At 38.7% G+C, this 15,002-nt stretch overlaps 1 protein-coding gene across 3 annotated transcripts in view; it reads left to right on the top strand.

Moving 5' to 3' along the window:
• NEK10 (NIMA related kinase 10) overlaps window positions 1–15,002 on the top strand; it is a 179,817-nt gene that overhangs the window by 124,273 nt on the left and 40,542 nt on the right. For 2 of the 3 annotated variants that reach the window (XM_047769253.1, XM_047769248.1), the window contains exons 29-31: window positions 1,402–1,456; window positions 12,215–12,252; window positions 12,352–12,492. In XM_047769253.1, the coding sequence (XP_047625209.1) occupies window positions 1,402–1,456; window positions 12,215–12,252; window positions 12,352–12,492 (234 nt within the window). The remainder of the gene's footprint in view (window positions 1–1,401; window positions 1,457–12,214; window positions 12,253–12,351; window positions 12,493–15,002) is intronic. The other variant, XM_047769255.1, reaches the window with a different exon arrangement.

Raw genomic sequence — 15,002 nt, 5'->3', positions numbered from 1 at the left:
AGGAAAAATGGAAATGACCTTTTATGAGTCTGTTGATTAGAGGTTAGAAACATGAAGAAATTAGTCTTGGTGTCAACCAAGTTTTGTACAATTTTATTTACATTAATGCAAAGGGATGTATTATACTTAAATTCTGAGGTAAAAATAAATGTTTTAATTGCTTAGAATTATGAAAAATGCTATGTAAATTCAGTACATACATTGATCTTTACTCCTATTTTGAAACAGTAAAGGAAATAGGGGAATTCCCATTGTGGCTCAGTGGCAACAAATCTGACTAGTATCCATGAAGACGTGGGTTCAACCCTTGGCCTTGCTCAGTGGGTTAAGGATTCACCAGTGCCCTGAGCTGTGGTGTAGATTGCATACATGGCTCTGATCTGGCATTACTGTGGCTGTGGTGTAGGCCAGCAGCTATAGCTCTGATTTGATGCCTAGCCTGGGAACCTCCATATGCTGCCCTAAAAAAAAGCCAAAGCAAACAAACAAAAAAATAGACTGGTGTATGGGGAAGTAAAGATATATTTTGAAAAAATTTAAAGAATTTTCCTTATAGAAAGTTAGGGTTCAATTTACTCAACAAATCTGAAACTGACTTAAATGATCAGTTAGAATAGAAAATGGAGAGAAAAGAATAACTTATAAAAGAGTAAGTTAATGGAACATTTAATGAGATAGGATAGAAATACTCTGAAATAAATTGTGTAAATAATCCTCCCTCATCAATGACTGTACTGTGAGTATATCATAAAAGAAGGTTTAAAATAGTTTCTCTAAGGATCAGAGTAGGACCCTAAGGATTTAGCTTCATTCTTTGTCCCTTTCCAAAATTAATTGGCCCATCAAAATGGAGAATAGATGTTCCAGGTTTTCTGGCAAGTCCCAAATTCCAATAGTCTGTTCTCTTTTCCCTGTAAATCCCTGCCTGCTAAATAAAAGGTCTTGATTTGCCATTGAGAAAACATGAATATTATGCAGTAAAAATATGTGTGCATCTATGTAGCAGATTCTAGAAGCAGTTAATTAGTAACTCTTTTGCAATGAATTCAGGGTTGTGTATCCCCAGTAACAAGGGCAGAGAGGAAAAGTTGTACCCTTATGCTTGTATGAGGTTACTTCTAGCTATCTTGGAAAGGGACTTAGGATCATTATGACATAGATACTTTATTGTACTTGGTTAGCTGTTAATAATGGGGTTTCTCTGTTTAGCACCTTTTCTTGAACAAACCGGTCAAGTAAATAGTAATTTGCAACATTATATTTTAGCTGATGCTGTCATAAATGAAGACGGTCTTATTGTAGGAATGATTGCTTAGATTGTACAAATGATTGAATAAATTAAAGAGTTGCAGCAGGAAAATGTGAGGTGTTTTTTTTTTTTTTTTAATTTTCTTGTTCCAGGCACTTTAAAAAGAAGTTTTAGTGCTTCCGGAGGAGAAAGACAATCCCAAATAAGGTATGGACCTATCGAGCTCCTAAGAATATTTTTAGGCTCTGCAGAGCTGTGTTTCTGGTGGCTACACGGCTACCTACTAGCAGAAGTTACCCTGGCGATGTGGTTCCAGAGGCATTTGGAGCTCACCCTCCCAGAGCTGACTATACTTTACCAAGGAGCATACTGGGAAGAGGACTCAGATGGGCCTGGGAGTTAGTCTGGCTTTGTGATCCTCAGCCACTTGATGGTTTCTCTGAGCTCAAGGGTGTCCCAGGGAGATGGGGTTTGATGAGATTGTCTGGGGCTCTGGTCCCTTATATCTTTTTTTGTGTGTGTCTCTTTTTAGGGCTGCATCTGTGCATATTAAAGTTTCCAGGCTAGGGGTTGAATTGGAGAACAGCTGCTGGCCTGCACCACAGCTACAGCCATACAGGATCCAGGCTGTGTCTGCAGCCTATCCCATGGGTCACAGCAACACTGGATCCTTAACCCACTGAGTGAGGCCAGGGACTGAACCCACATCCTCACGGATACCAGTTGGGTTTGTTACTGCTGAGCCACAACAGGAACTCCCGTGGTCCCTTATACCTTGTTGTTCCATCCCCAGGGTATAGGTCTCATGCTCATGGCACATGTGGCAAACATGTGCCACGTCACAGCCATCTCCCAGCAGGGAGTGGGATGGGGAAGTGAAGACAAGCCCTTCCTTTTGGATCTTCCCTTCTGCTTATAGACTGGTGGCCAGAATTTAGTCATATGACCATACCTAGCTACAACAGACAATGGATATACTGGGGGGGGGGTTCTATTTTAAAGGAAGAAACTATTATTTTGAAACAAACAGAAGTTTATGCAGCAATTGTCTCTTGGGTTAAGGGGACTGAAATAAAGCTCTCTGATCTGGCCTTTTGCAAGTCCCTGACCTCCACGAGCACAGTTCAGTGGCCTTGAGTGAGGCTGCTGGGAACAGAAGCCTGATCTTGGTGGTTCGAGAAGTTACAGAGGCAGAGATGTGAACAATTGAAGAAACTAAGGAGTAAGCTGGACAGTGAGCTGTTGGGAATGTTTGATGAAAAAGGACCTTCTAGAACCAGGATGACTGCGGAGTGAATGGACTGAGGAGAAGCAGCTGATGGAGGGGAGAGACTGAAGAGGAGGAGGGGACAGCAGTGCCCAGGCTCAGAGCAACTGTGGGGCCAGAGAGCCAGCCTGGGAAAGGGGGAGGGACAGCCCTTTGTCTGTGTCTGAGGAAAGGGAGGCACAGATAACATTAACGGAGGGGGGTGGGATCGGGGCGTAGAGGAGAGGGATATGGAGGCAGATTTATCCTGGTGGTTTCTGTTTATTCGATGATGGTCAGCTCACTGTGAGCTGGATGTGTGAGAGGATGGTCTAGTCTGAGGAGTGTGATCAACTAGCCAGAGCCAGTATAGAGACGTCAGGGAACAGAGCTGGGATGGCAGCGGGGCTGCCAGCAGTTGTGGGTCCATGGCCCAGTGTGGGTGGGGCCACATGTCAGTGGTGCTGACAGGCAGCAGGCTTCAGAGCCACGGCTGATGCTGGCTGGGGAAGTGGCTGAGCGCATGTGACAAGAAGCTGAGGCTGAAGCTTGACTAGTTAGGCTTTGTGGATGCAGGCAGAAGGACCTGACTTGGCCTAACTTAGGCAACAGGGAGTCCATTAGAAGGCTTTAGGGGGAGTTCCCGTGTGGCTTAGTGGTTAATGAATCCGACTAGGAACCATGAGGTTGCGGATTCGATCCCTGGCCTTGCTAAGTGGGTTAAGGATCCGGCGTTGCCGTGAGCTGTTGTGTAGGTCGCAGACGCAGCTCGGATCCTGTGTTGCTGTGGCTCTGGTGTAGGCCGGTGGCGACAGCTCTGATTCAACCCCTAGCCTGGGAACCTCCATATGCCGCGGGAGAGGCCCAAGAAATGACAAAACACAGAAAAAAAAGAAGGCTTTGGGGGACTTGCATAATTGGGAACCTACATGTGAAGCAATCTGCTAAGGGGTGGGAGCCAGGCTAGCTCCTGAAGTCTGTGGAGGAGGCTTCTGGAAGACTTGTAAAGGCTCTGAGACTGGGCTGAACAAGCTCCCAGTCTGTGTGTTCTGTCTTTGTGTCACCTCTCTTAGGACCCAGTGTCCTGTAAGAGCCAGGGCTAGCCTGGCTCGGGTCAGGCCCCATTCACTGCTGAGGGAGGGCTGAGCCCCTTAGTTGGTCCCCCGTTTCATCTCCTTCACTCATAGTTGCTCAAGGGCTTACAGTTAGCTTTTCTAAAGATACAGAACCATGAGATAACTAAATCTGACTTGCATATAAGTTCCATGTAATAAATAACAAAAAGCAGGAGAAAAATAACTTAATGGTGTATTTTTATATATTGTTTTTAATGAATTTGACTCCTAGCCTGGGAACTTCCGTATGCCGCGAGTGTGGCCCTAACAAACAAATAAATGGTGTGAAATTGGATGTCTTGAGCACACATATCTCTGTGAAATCAAAAGGTAGTGGACATATCCACCCATAGTGTCCTTGTGCCCATCTGTGCCCGGCACTCTTGGTCCTTACTGCCTGCCCCAGGCAGTCATGGTAGACTAGTGTGCATTTTAGAATTTAATGTGAATTTGCTATATAGTACATTTGTTTGTGGACTTCGTTCAGTCAGCATAATTATTTCTACATCCGTCTACATTGTTTTGTGTATCAGGAGCTCATCCCTTTTTTGTTGTTCAGTAGTATTCCATTGTATGGATAGGCCATGGGTTGTTTATCTATTCACTGTTCATGGACATTTGAGTTTGGCTATTACAAACAAAGCTGTGATGAACATTTGTGTCTATAGACATATACTTCTTTCCTTTGAGGTAAATGCCTGTAAGTGAAATGGCTGGGTCATGAATAGGTATATGCTTACCTTTTTAAGAAATTTCCAAACTGTTTTCTAGAGCAGCTGTACCATTTTTGCATTCCCAGTTGGAGAGATTTGAATTGACATGCTGAAGTTAATTATAGTATTTGTGGAAATCATCTTTTAGTTTGATGTGTGCATCTCTGAAATCATAAGGAACAGAGGGAAAAGGTAATTGGCTTTTCATGGTCAAACTCTCACAAAGTATTATCTACTTTGAAAAAGTCATATGAAATAAATACCCTTGTTGTTAGTATTTGTTTGATGTTTTATGCACATTGACAGATTTAGCCAAAAGCTGAGGTAATGTCTGTGTCAAGAAAAAGGCAATTAAAAATTCAGTAATTAGGTCTTTCTTTAAAATGTCCAGCTTTAATCATTTTTAATGATCTAAGTGATGTAAAAGTCTCCTGCTTCCATCACAGCGTCCTGGGAGAAGATTACAAATGGGCTTGGCCTTTTCCAGTTCCTGTCTGGGTTTTATGCTCTCACTCAGTTGATATATATGTTGATAGTTCTAGGTCAATAAGTCATAGTGTTTTATTTCAGTTTACAAATAAGTTGTCCTTTATAGTGGAATTTGTTAATATAAGAGCTTCAGCCTCTTTATCACATACACTCAAGTCCTAGTAAGCTTTGGTGATTGTATTATGACCTTCTTAAGAACATCCATTGAGTCATCAATTAATATTCATCAGACAACAAATAATTATCAGTTAATAGATCAGTGACTGTTACCTTAAATTCTCTCTCTAATAGGCCTAAAACTTCACCTACTGGCTTGAACTTGCAGCCTTTGCCATAGTCGTAGCTTAAGCCCTTTTTAAAGATCCTGTTGCTCAGACAGTAAGACTTTTCCATGCATGCTTGTGTCCTGTTGCCAAGGCAACAGGTGCACTTGGCAGGCTGGTTTGAGACATTGGATGTTTGTGGTATCAGAGATGCCTGTAGTTCACAGCTTCTTTGATGAATCAGTGTATGCATAATTATACTCAAGGATGCATGCTAGACTCTAGTCTTTATTTATAAAGATGATTTTGCATGTTTGTGAGCATTCAGTATCATACATGTGACTGGAAAGACCTTCTGTGATCTTGGGACCTAGAGGTCTTGTCTCATTTTAGCAGAAGTCTTGCTTATTTTAACTATAGAGAATAGAGACCTCCATTCCTTTTCATAATCCAGTTTCTAGTAATCCAGATCTAGTTTCACTTAATTGAATAAATACCCTTGATCACTGCTTGCCAGAAGTAACCTGGCCTGGTAGCCTATGTCATAATCAAGCAGTCTTACAAAAATTATTGTCAGTAAGATCACTATCTTCCTTTTCTGTGACAATCCTAAAATTTCCTAATTGCTTATTAGTTTCTAGCTATTTTTGGAGTGTGAGTGGAGAGCCACAGGAGCACTCTACTGCTTTCCTGCATTGATACCCATTCCATTAACATGATAGGTAGACAAAAAGCCCTTAGTGAGCAGAAGGCAACCCTACCTAGTGTTACTTATTCACATGGGACATATTTATGAGCATCAGCACCTGAAAGAGACATTCAAGCTGTAAAATGCTAGTGAGCTCAGATGGTGTGGTTGCATCATCTTAATGCTGCAAGCCACACCTCTCATTTCATAGGCTTAAATATTTCTTCTTTCTGTCAGCGTCAAATAGTATTGACTTCTTTTCACAATTGAATTAAATGATGTGATGCCCTTACAAGGCAAGTGAATACATTTCCTTAATTCAGAAATATATTTAAAAGAATTGCATCGATATAAAATTCTAGACTCCATCTCCTTCATGATCAAGACTCCTCTGAAAAAATAAATTATTCAAGTAATTTACCTTACACTTGAGTCAATCAGTGAAAACCTGATTTATAAAACTACAAAGTTAATACCTCCAATTGATGCCTTACCTGTAGTGGTCGGGTGAAGTGTAAGTTGTAGGCGAACACTCATATTCAGTGCTTCAGTTTTAGCTCATGTAATCTACCAGATGGAATCACACCAGATCTGAAGAGAGGTGGAAGTGATGACCTGACAGAATTTTTAAAAACTTTTCATTTCTCTGAAATTCTGTTTTATCAGCCTTAGGTGCTGCTGGTCAGTGCCCATTTCAAAACTCTTAGAGGACACAAGCTCTTCATGATGAGCCTTTTCACCATAACACGTTTCTGGAATGTTTTATTCGTGTTAAGCCACTTCTGTCTATTTCGCAGCTTGCGCTGTCATTGGAAACCACCCTCTGCAGCCATCATGTTCTGTTGGACATATACCTCCAATCTGGTTCAATCTAGAGGCAGACTTCCCTTGCTCTCTGTGTAATTTCAATCTTTTATTCATTGTCCATGTTTATGAATCCAAAGGTTTTATAGTTAAAAATTATCATTTCTAGTTAAGAATTTATTGTATTTTGAAATTTCAGGTGACTGTATTTTCTTGTGATCTGTGATGGAAATTCCAGAGAAATCAACAATTTTTCTACTATATCTCTGTCATCTTGTAACTTTCAAGACTGTGGGGACAGTTTCTTCTCACCATTCCATCTCTAGTGTCTAGCAACTGCCTACACATAGTGGACACAAGTATTTTTGAATAAATGAAATGTGTGATGGTTATTTTTAAAGATTTGTGAAGTTTTTAAAAGAGGAATTTAGAATTATTTGAAGGGGAAACAAAGTTTAGAGTAAGTCAGCATTGCTGGGGAGGTCTATTTCACACATACCCAGTAACACATTTTTTTCTTAAAATATATTTTTTTATTGAAGTAGAGTTGATTTTCAACATTGTGTTTGTTTCAAGTGTGCAGCATGTGATTCAGTATTTTGGTAAGTTGTAATATGTTGTAAGTTATTATAAGGTGATGGCTATAACTCTTTATGCTATACAATATGACCTTGTTACTTATCTATTTTATACCTAGTAGTTTATATCTGTTAATCTCATATACTTAATTTGCCCCTCCATCATTCCTTCTCCCCTTTGGTAATCGTTAGTTTGTATTCTATATTTGTGAGTTTATTTTGCATAAGAGTTCATTTGTATTATGTATTAGCTCCCACATAAGTGATATCTCTTTGTTACTGTTACTTGTCTGATAACAATGATTTGTTTTTACATTCTTTTGTTCCCTTAAGGTCATTAATTACTAGGACCCATTCAAGGACAAGCATTGTGGCCAGGCTTAAATCACAGAATGGCTTAGATGAAAAATGGATTTTCTTATGTTAAGAAAGCCATTATTGGTTCTCTTTCTTTGAAGACCCCCTATTCTTTAGACTTACAAAATCTCCCTTTGAGATAACATCCTTCTTCAGTCTTGATGGGTACTGGGCTAGAGGTCTGCCTTCTTTAATTGCTTCCTGTAGAGAATGGGAATTGTAGTCTAGTTAGAGGAGTGAAACTCTCTCTTGATGCTAGAGCTAGATAAGCTTTGTAATCCATCTAAAGTAGTGTCTGAACCTCACTTGAGTAGCATTATTCTAACAGGTGTAGGAGAGGCACAGCAGGAGAGAGAGTTAATGACCTTGCAACATCATTATAAGAGACTTGAACTAGAAGCCCCCTAAACCAAACCATTTTTCTAATAATTTCCCTAAACTGGGAAGAGGATCATTCAGAGAGATTTGATTTTTCTTATGTGTCATAGGGTGAGTCACACTAGAAGGCTCATCAGGTATAAAGAAACAGCATTCAATATATATTAAAGCATAAATTCCTCCTTGCTAGGCTGTTTTATCAAGGGCCATGCAGTTTTGTGAGGCTACTTTTTTCTCATCACAGAAACTTCTGAGTTAGCAGATTGACAGCCTGATTACTATCATTTTAAGACTCGCTGGGTAAATTTCATTAAGGCCTCTTTGTGAATGATGAGGTCCTCTATTTTTGATTTCTAAATGCATTCCCCTCCTCAATAGCCAAAGCAGATGTATAATGCATGTTCAACAGGTGCAAAACAGGCTGCTCTAGTCAGTAAAGTTTAAGCCAGAAAAACTTCCATATATGATAACCATATATTCCATAGAATTACCATGTATAAGCCAGGACGACTTCCCCATACCTCAATATGAAGATTTTTCCATTATTTCCTCTTTCAATTGCAAATCTCTCAGTAAACCAAAATATCTGTCCCTTGGTGGTAGGGTGGTCGCAGCCTGCCTTGGGTCCATCATGTCCCTTAGCGCTGGGTATCTTTAAAAAAAAAAAAAAGTAGGTATTTGCCTACTTATTCACATTGGGAGGAAACTAATCAGATATCATGAACAAGCTCAGGGGAAACATATTGTAGGCTATACCTTTACCAAGTGTACCAGATTATAATACTAATCTTGTACATGTGCTTTTAGCAGTAGACTTAAATCAAGCAGTGATACATGCCATGCATAGTTAAATTCTGACAACTTCATCAGATGATTTTTTCTTTCTGAAGATCAGGGCAAAAGTATGGCTAATACAATGACTTTGAGTTTTGATAGGACCTGATCACAGGTCATGGGGCATCTGATCTTCATCTAAGGATAGATTGCTGTGATGAGTTTCAGAAGCAAACTTAGAATGTCTTTCTAATAATTCAGTTAAGCTTTGTAATTATGTAATATAATGACAAGGAACCATCTGGGAGGTATCTTAGACAGTAAATACAGACCTCTGTTAACAAAACTAGAAGTTAATATCCACTAAGACGTAATCTTTTTCCCTCTAAAATTACCCTCATTTTTACCAAATTTAGCCAAATTAACATTGATTTGTTTGCAGATTTAAATCTCATTTCGATAAACTTGGCCTGATTACTCATGTAAGGAGTCTCAGACTGAACTTTTTAAAAAGCCTCTCAGGGCCAGGAAGGCCACACCAAGGGCTTGTCACATATTTTGCCTTACAGATTTGGGTGAATTCCTCCCTATTCAAAGTTATCAAAATGTCACCAGTCAGGAGGTGACCTTCCTTATTTACTGGAACTTGTGAGTTTGCAATTTCTGGAGGGATCAGGTAGAGAGAGAAGATAAACGTTTCAGTTCCACTTAGAGAGGTGTAACTTACCAAACTGCTTAAATCATAATTAGCTTGAGAGGAAAAAGTTTCCTTATGTCTGGAAAACACAGATTAAAATCCATAAAAGTTAGAACCATATTTACCAGTTCACTCAGTCAGATGTAATTAATCCCTTTTGTTAACAGTTTTATAAAGCTATCAGGGTTTCCATTAGGATTCTTTATTTACGCAGTTCAGCAGTATGATCTGAAAGTTATCATAAACCTATACTTGTCAAAATCTTTTCTATGAATCTTCTTAAAGATAAAATATTTCTGTAAAAACACTGTGGTAAAACAATAACCATCTATGAATGACAAAGAACTTAAAAGGCCTGGTTAAATACTGACCACAATGCAGTTGACAGAGGAACTTGGTTATAATAACGAGAATTATGGCTGATAGCATTATTCCAGGTCATATTCAAATTTTAGGAACTTTATAATTCTTAGGGTATTTATATTAATGACATTTACCCATAGAGTATAATCTCAGAAGGCTTATCACTCATATAATAATTTCTTTCCATGTAATTTAGCATACACCAAATAATCCAAATTAGTTTAATATTTTTCTCTGATATGCCTTGGGGGCCCTCTGAAGGATCTTAAATTTAGCTGGAAGTCAAAACAACTTTAATTAGAATTTGATATTTGGGGAGTTCCCATCGTGGCACAGTAGGAACAAATCCAACTAGGAACCATGAGGTTGCGGGTTCAATCCCTGGCCTCGCTCAGTGGGTTAAGGTTCTGGCACTGCCATGAGATGTGGTGTAGGTCGAAGACTCAGCTCAGATCTGGTGTTTCTGTAGCTGTGGTGTAGGCTGGCGGCTACAGCTCTGATTAGACCCCTAGCCTGGGAACCTCCATATGTCATGGGTGTGGCCCTAAAAAAAAAAAAAAAAAGACCAAAAAAAAAGAATTTGATATTTGGGAAGTTGGTAAAAAATATCAAAAAGTTTCAAAAGACTTGATCGTAGGTCACTGTGAAACAATATTTATTCATTTAACCAAAGTGACACAAGATTTCAAAAGCAAATTCCAGCAAATTTGTTACCTGTAAAGTTGGGTTTGCCTCTTGCTGGATGTCAAGGTGAAAGACACAACCAATACAAAGATGATGAAAAGGAAGGATTTCCTTTTCCAAAGGAGTTCCTTCTCAACTTTTAAGATAGTGGGGTCCATGAGGTATTGTGCAGCTGTGTGGCATGACTGTTAGCCTTGGTCATAATGTTGATGAAGACAATGACTAACATCTGCTATAGAAGCATCTAGAATGCACTGTCACGTATGGAGGCCACTGGCTACATGTGACTTGGGCAGTTGAGTGTAGCTAGTTTGACTGAGGAATTGAATTTTAAATTTAATTTGAACATTAATTTGAATATTTAAAGCTCATTAATATTTATATTTAGTACATGTTGAAATGCTAATATTTTGATTATTTTGGTTAAATATATTATTAAAGGCAACTTCACTATTTTTCTTCCTACTTTTTAAAACTGTGGCTATGAGAAAATTTGAACTTACATTTTTAGTTTGCATGATATTTCTGTTGGACAGTGCTGGACTTGTCTAGAAGGCTAAGGGGCAGGGTCATGCCCTTGCCCTTGCTGGGCATAGTGTGTGTACATAGTTAAGAGCTGCTGGAACAGACGCTCCTCTCCTCAGCTCAGCTCTGAGGCTACTGTCCATAATGTTAAGATTATGCCCCTCTTTGAAAACTTGAGGACAGGGGCCATCTATTTTCTTTCTTTAAACATGCCCCCTTATTTCAGGGGTAGGAAAAATGTATTAATTTCAAAGCTGGCAAGTTTCATTTAATTTTCACGGCCCTGAAAATGTGAGCTGGGGAGGGGACAGAAAAAGAGGATCAAGAGAAGACAGGTTTGGTGGGGGATTAGAAGGATGGAAAAGGATGGGAAGGAACTCACAGTTGGATGCACAGATTTCGGTATTATTCTAGTTCTTAAGTTGGGTAGTTGGTAAATGAGTGCCAAACTTGTTATGCTTTGTAACTTAGGTATGTGTTGCATGTATGTGCCAAAACTACCGTGTCAAATGGAAGGGTTGGAGTGAGGGAACCCTTATTTGAGTCCCTGTATTCATTCCTACTCAGTAAATGCCTATTGTATGCCTTACACATGGAGAAAATTTGAGGTACTTTTGTTGCATTGCCATTAAATTGAAGTGTGGTTCTTATGATTTGTCAGGGCAGAGATGTTTCTTATTTCATTAAAAAAAAAAACTATGAAGAAATTGGCTCTAGATTACAGTAGAAAAAAAAACAAGATTGAAGATTACTTATGGCTGTCCTTAGTATGGTCTAAGTGGAAGGCACTGAGACCAACTTGCAAAATGATCAGGAAATCTAGCATTTTGGCGTAGGGCAAACAAATGATGTTTATAACACTGGGAACTTAAGGAAAAATATAGTCCTCTTAGATGCAAAAATCATCTCATGTCATAGGAAGCATTGCAGTTTCTTCTTTAGGACAGCAGGAATAAGGCATGGAAAATACAACATATAAAGTTTTAAATGTTACTTGTTTTCAATACAAAATAAGTGTTTTGATTTTAAATGTAACAAAAAAAATGTAACAAAAAAAAAAGATTTAGACTCATAATCATTCTTATAAACAACTGTGATGGGACAAGTTTTCTCCATTGGTCATAGAATGTCTTTTCTGCCCTGGATTCAAATATGTCTGTTTTCTCTTTTTATTAAACCCTTGAAAGCATCTTGAGAAAAAAATATACCTTTATTTTCATATGTAAACCATAGCTTTCAGTATATGTTATTCAAATCCAAGTTGAATAAATACTTCTAATTCTGTTTTCAGAGACTTCACTGGTGGAATAGGATCAAGACCGAGACCAGGTAATTTAGTGTTGACAGCAGTAACATCATACACACCTCCCTGAAATTCAGGGTGATTCATGTCACAGTTTCATTTCTTTCCCCCTTTTATTTCTTCAGCTTTGCTGCCTCTTGACCTGCTTCTGAAAGTGCCACCCCTCATGCTTAGGGCCGACGTTAAGGAGCTAGAGGCCAAGTTAGTGACGGGGTGGCAGTCCCATAGCCTACCCGCTGTGATCCTTCGCAACCTCAAAGACCATGGTAGTACTTATTAGATCAAGTTGATTTCAAGCGTGCAGTGGGCGAATACAAAATTGTGGTTGGGCCTGAATGTCCGAATGATGCTTGGGAGGTAACTTTAGTACAAAGAGCAGGAAAATTTTGTTTTGTTTGTCCATCATTATTAGTTGGCAATTTAAAAGTGTCAAAATGCTTTCTGTGTTCACATATTTGATGAACTATTTAGGCTGTTTTTCTAAAATTTGTATTTTTGCTTTTGTAGGAATGTTAGCCAGCTGGATTTTGATGCTTACAGTGCATACCTACTAACAAAAAATAGTTACCGGGTTTTACATACATATTTCTATAAGCTCTATGCCTATAGAAGAAAGTAAAGCATATTTTTTCTATCTTCTTTAACACAGATAATTCTTTTTAGTTATTTGTATTTGATTAAAGCAATGTTATATCAATCACATTGTTTCTCTCTAATGTAAAAATTATGAATTCTTAAAACAAAAGTTTATAGTAATTGTTTGAGAAAAAAGAATGTATTAATTAATATTTCTAATTTCTGTTAAAGAGGATCAGAGTTCAACAGTAATAGTAAAGTTTTTAACTAAACCTGGACAAATCAGGAAAAAAATTTAGTGATTGTGCTTAACATAGGTGTATGACTCGAGTATAAAATTCTTTTTTACTACTTTGGTTAATTTGGAATTATTGCTTAATATTCTCCTTAATTTACGTTCTTTTGTAGAGTTAATATGTATAGTGAACATAGATGTGAATTGATTTACTATATTGGTCCATGTCTCCACATTTATTAAATTCACTTTGGAAGAATTTAAGAGTTTTGGGCCATTTACCTGATCAGCATAGATGCAAAAAAGAGATAGCTTTGTTATTGAGATGTCCAAGGCTGTCATGTTGACCATGCTCTATTCCTGCTATTTTGGCATAAGGTAAGCTCATAACACAATCATGAAGCTAAAATAATTGTTTAAGGAGTTCCTGTCATGGCTCAGCAGAAACAAATCTGACTAGTATCCATGAGGACCACAGGTTCGATCCCTGGTTCTGCTCAGTGGTTTAAGGATTGGGTGTTGCCATGAGCTATGGTGTAAGTTGCAGGCACAACTCGGGTCTGGCATTGCTGTGGTTGTGGCGTAGGCCAGCAGCTATAGCTCCAATTCAGCCCCTCGCTTGGGAACCTCCACATACCACAAGTGCAGCCCTAAGAAGCAAAAAAAATAAAATAAAATAAAATAATTTTTTAATAATGAGAGCAGAGCACATGCATATGTAAGCAATTTGCAATCTTGTTTTGATTCGTAATAGGAAATCCTTTTCCTAAAGGGCATGTTGAGTTAGCTAGTTTAAGACTTGACTTTATGTCAGCGAAATTGACCAGATATTTGGATATTTAAAAGAACTATTTAGCATAGTTAACATATTTTTTAGACTGCAGTTTGTTATACCATCTACGTTTTAAAAATTTACTGATTCTTATATTTTAAATTTATTTATTTATTTAGTCTTTTTAGGGCTGCACCCACAGCACATGGAGGTTCCCAGGCTAGGGGTCGAATCAGAGCCATAGCTGCTAGCCACAGGTACAGGCATAGCCTCAGCCACAGCAACGCAGGATCCGAGCCGCATCTGCAACCTACACTAAAGCTCATGGCAACTCTGGATCCTTAACCCACTGAGGAAGGCCATGGATTGAACTCACATCCTCATGGGTACTAGTCAGGTTCATTAACCACTGAACCATGATGGGAATTCCATATATTTTAAATTTAAAACACACTATGCTGTGGCATTTTAAGTGTTGTCAGTGAATGCCAAAGTTTATCTATAAAGGAGCCATTAGTTTCTACTAATATTGTAGAACACACCAATGTATAGGAGAAAATTGGGGTTACTACCCATGAGTTATTCCACTTTCCAGTAAAAAAAACAAATCTCTCTTTCCTTCAACTTAAGGAAAAATGGTTTTCCTGTGTGTTATAAAGGTCATACTTTTTAAAATGTTTCAGGTAAACTTGGGCTGTTTGTTACTTTATCAAATCACAAACAACTGATAGCAGCCCCATCCACTTAGGTCATCTTGTCTGCAAATTGGTATTCATTCCACTATATATAACCAATAGCTATAGTCCTACATTGCCTAAGTGTTCTAGGAAAAATTGTCAGAGAGGAGAGAATTTTGTCAAAACCTGGGTATTCTCTCAGGACTATAGTATGTGAACATCATTTTCCATGTGCTATGGCAGAACAAAGGGTGAGATTATTTTAGAGTGCCAGGTAGCTGTACTAGAATGTGATCTTGGGAGTTCCCTGGTGGCTCTCAGGTTAAGGATTTGGCATTGTCACTGCAGCAGCTTGGGCTGCTGCTATGGCATGGATTTGATCCCTGGCCTGGGAACTTCCCCGTGCTGCGGGTATGGCCAGAACATATGTGTTCTTGCCTATGTTGTATTCCTAAAATGTGGACTTCTAGGTTCATATTGTGGTCATACAGCAGAATTTAATGCATCTCCAAAATC

Source organism: Phacochoerus africanus, chromosome 1 (assembly GCF_016906955.1).
Source record: "Phacochoerus africanus isolate WHEZ1 chromosome 1, ROS_Pafr_v1, whole genome shotgun sequence".
NCBI lineage: Eukaryota > Metazoa > Chordata > Mammalia > Artiodactyla > Suidae > Phacochoerus > Phacochoerus africanus.
This window is presented reverse-complemented; position numbering and strand designations above follow the sequence as displayed.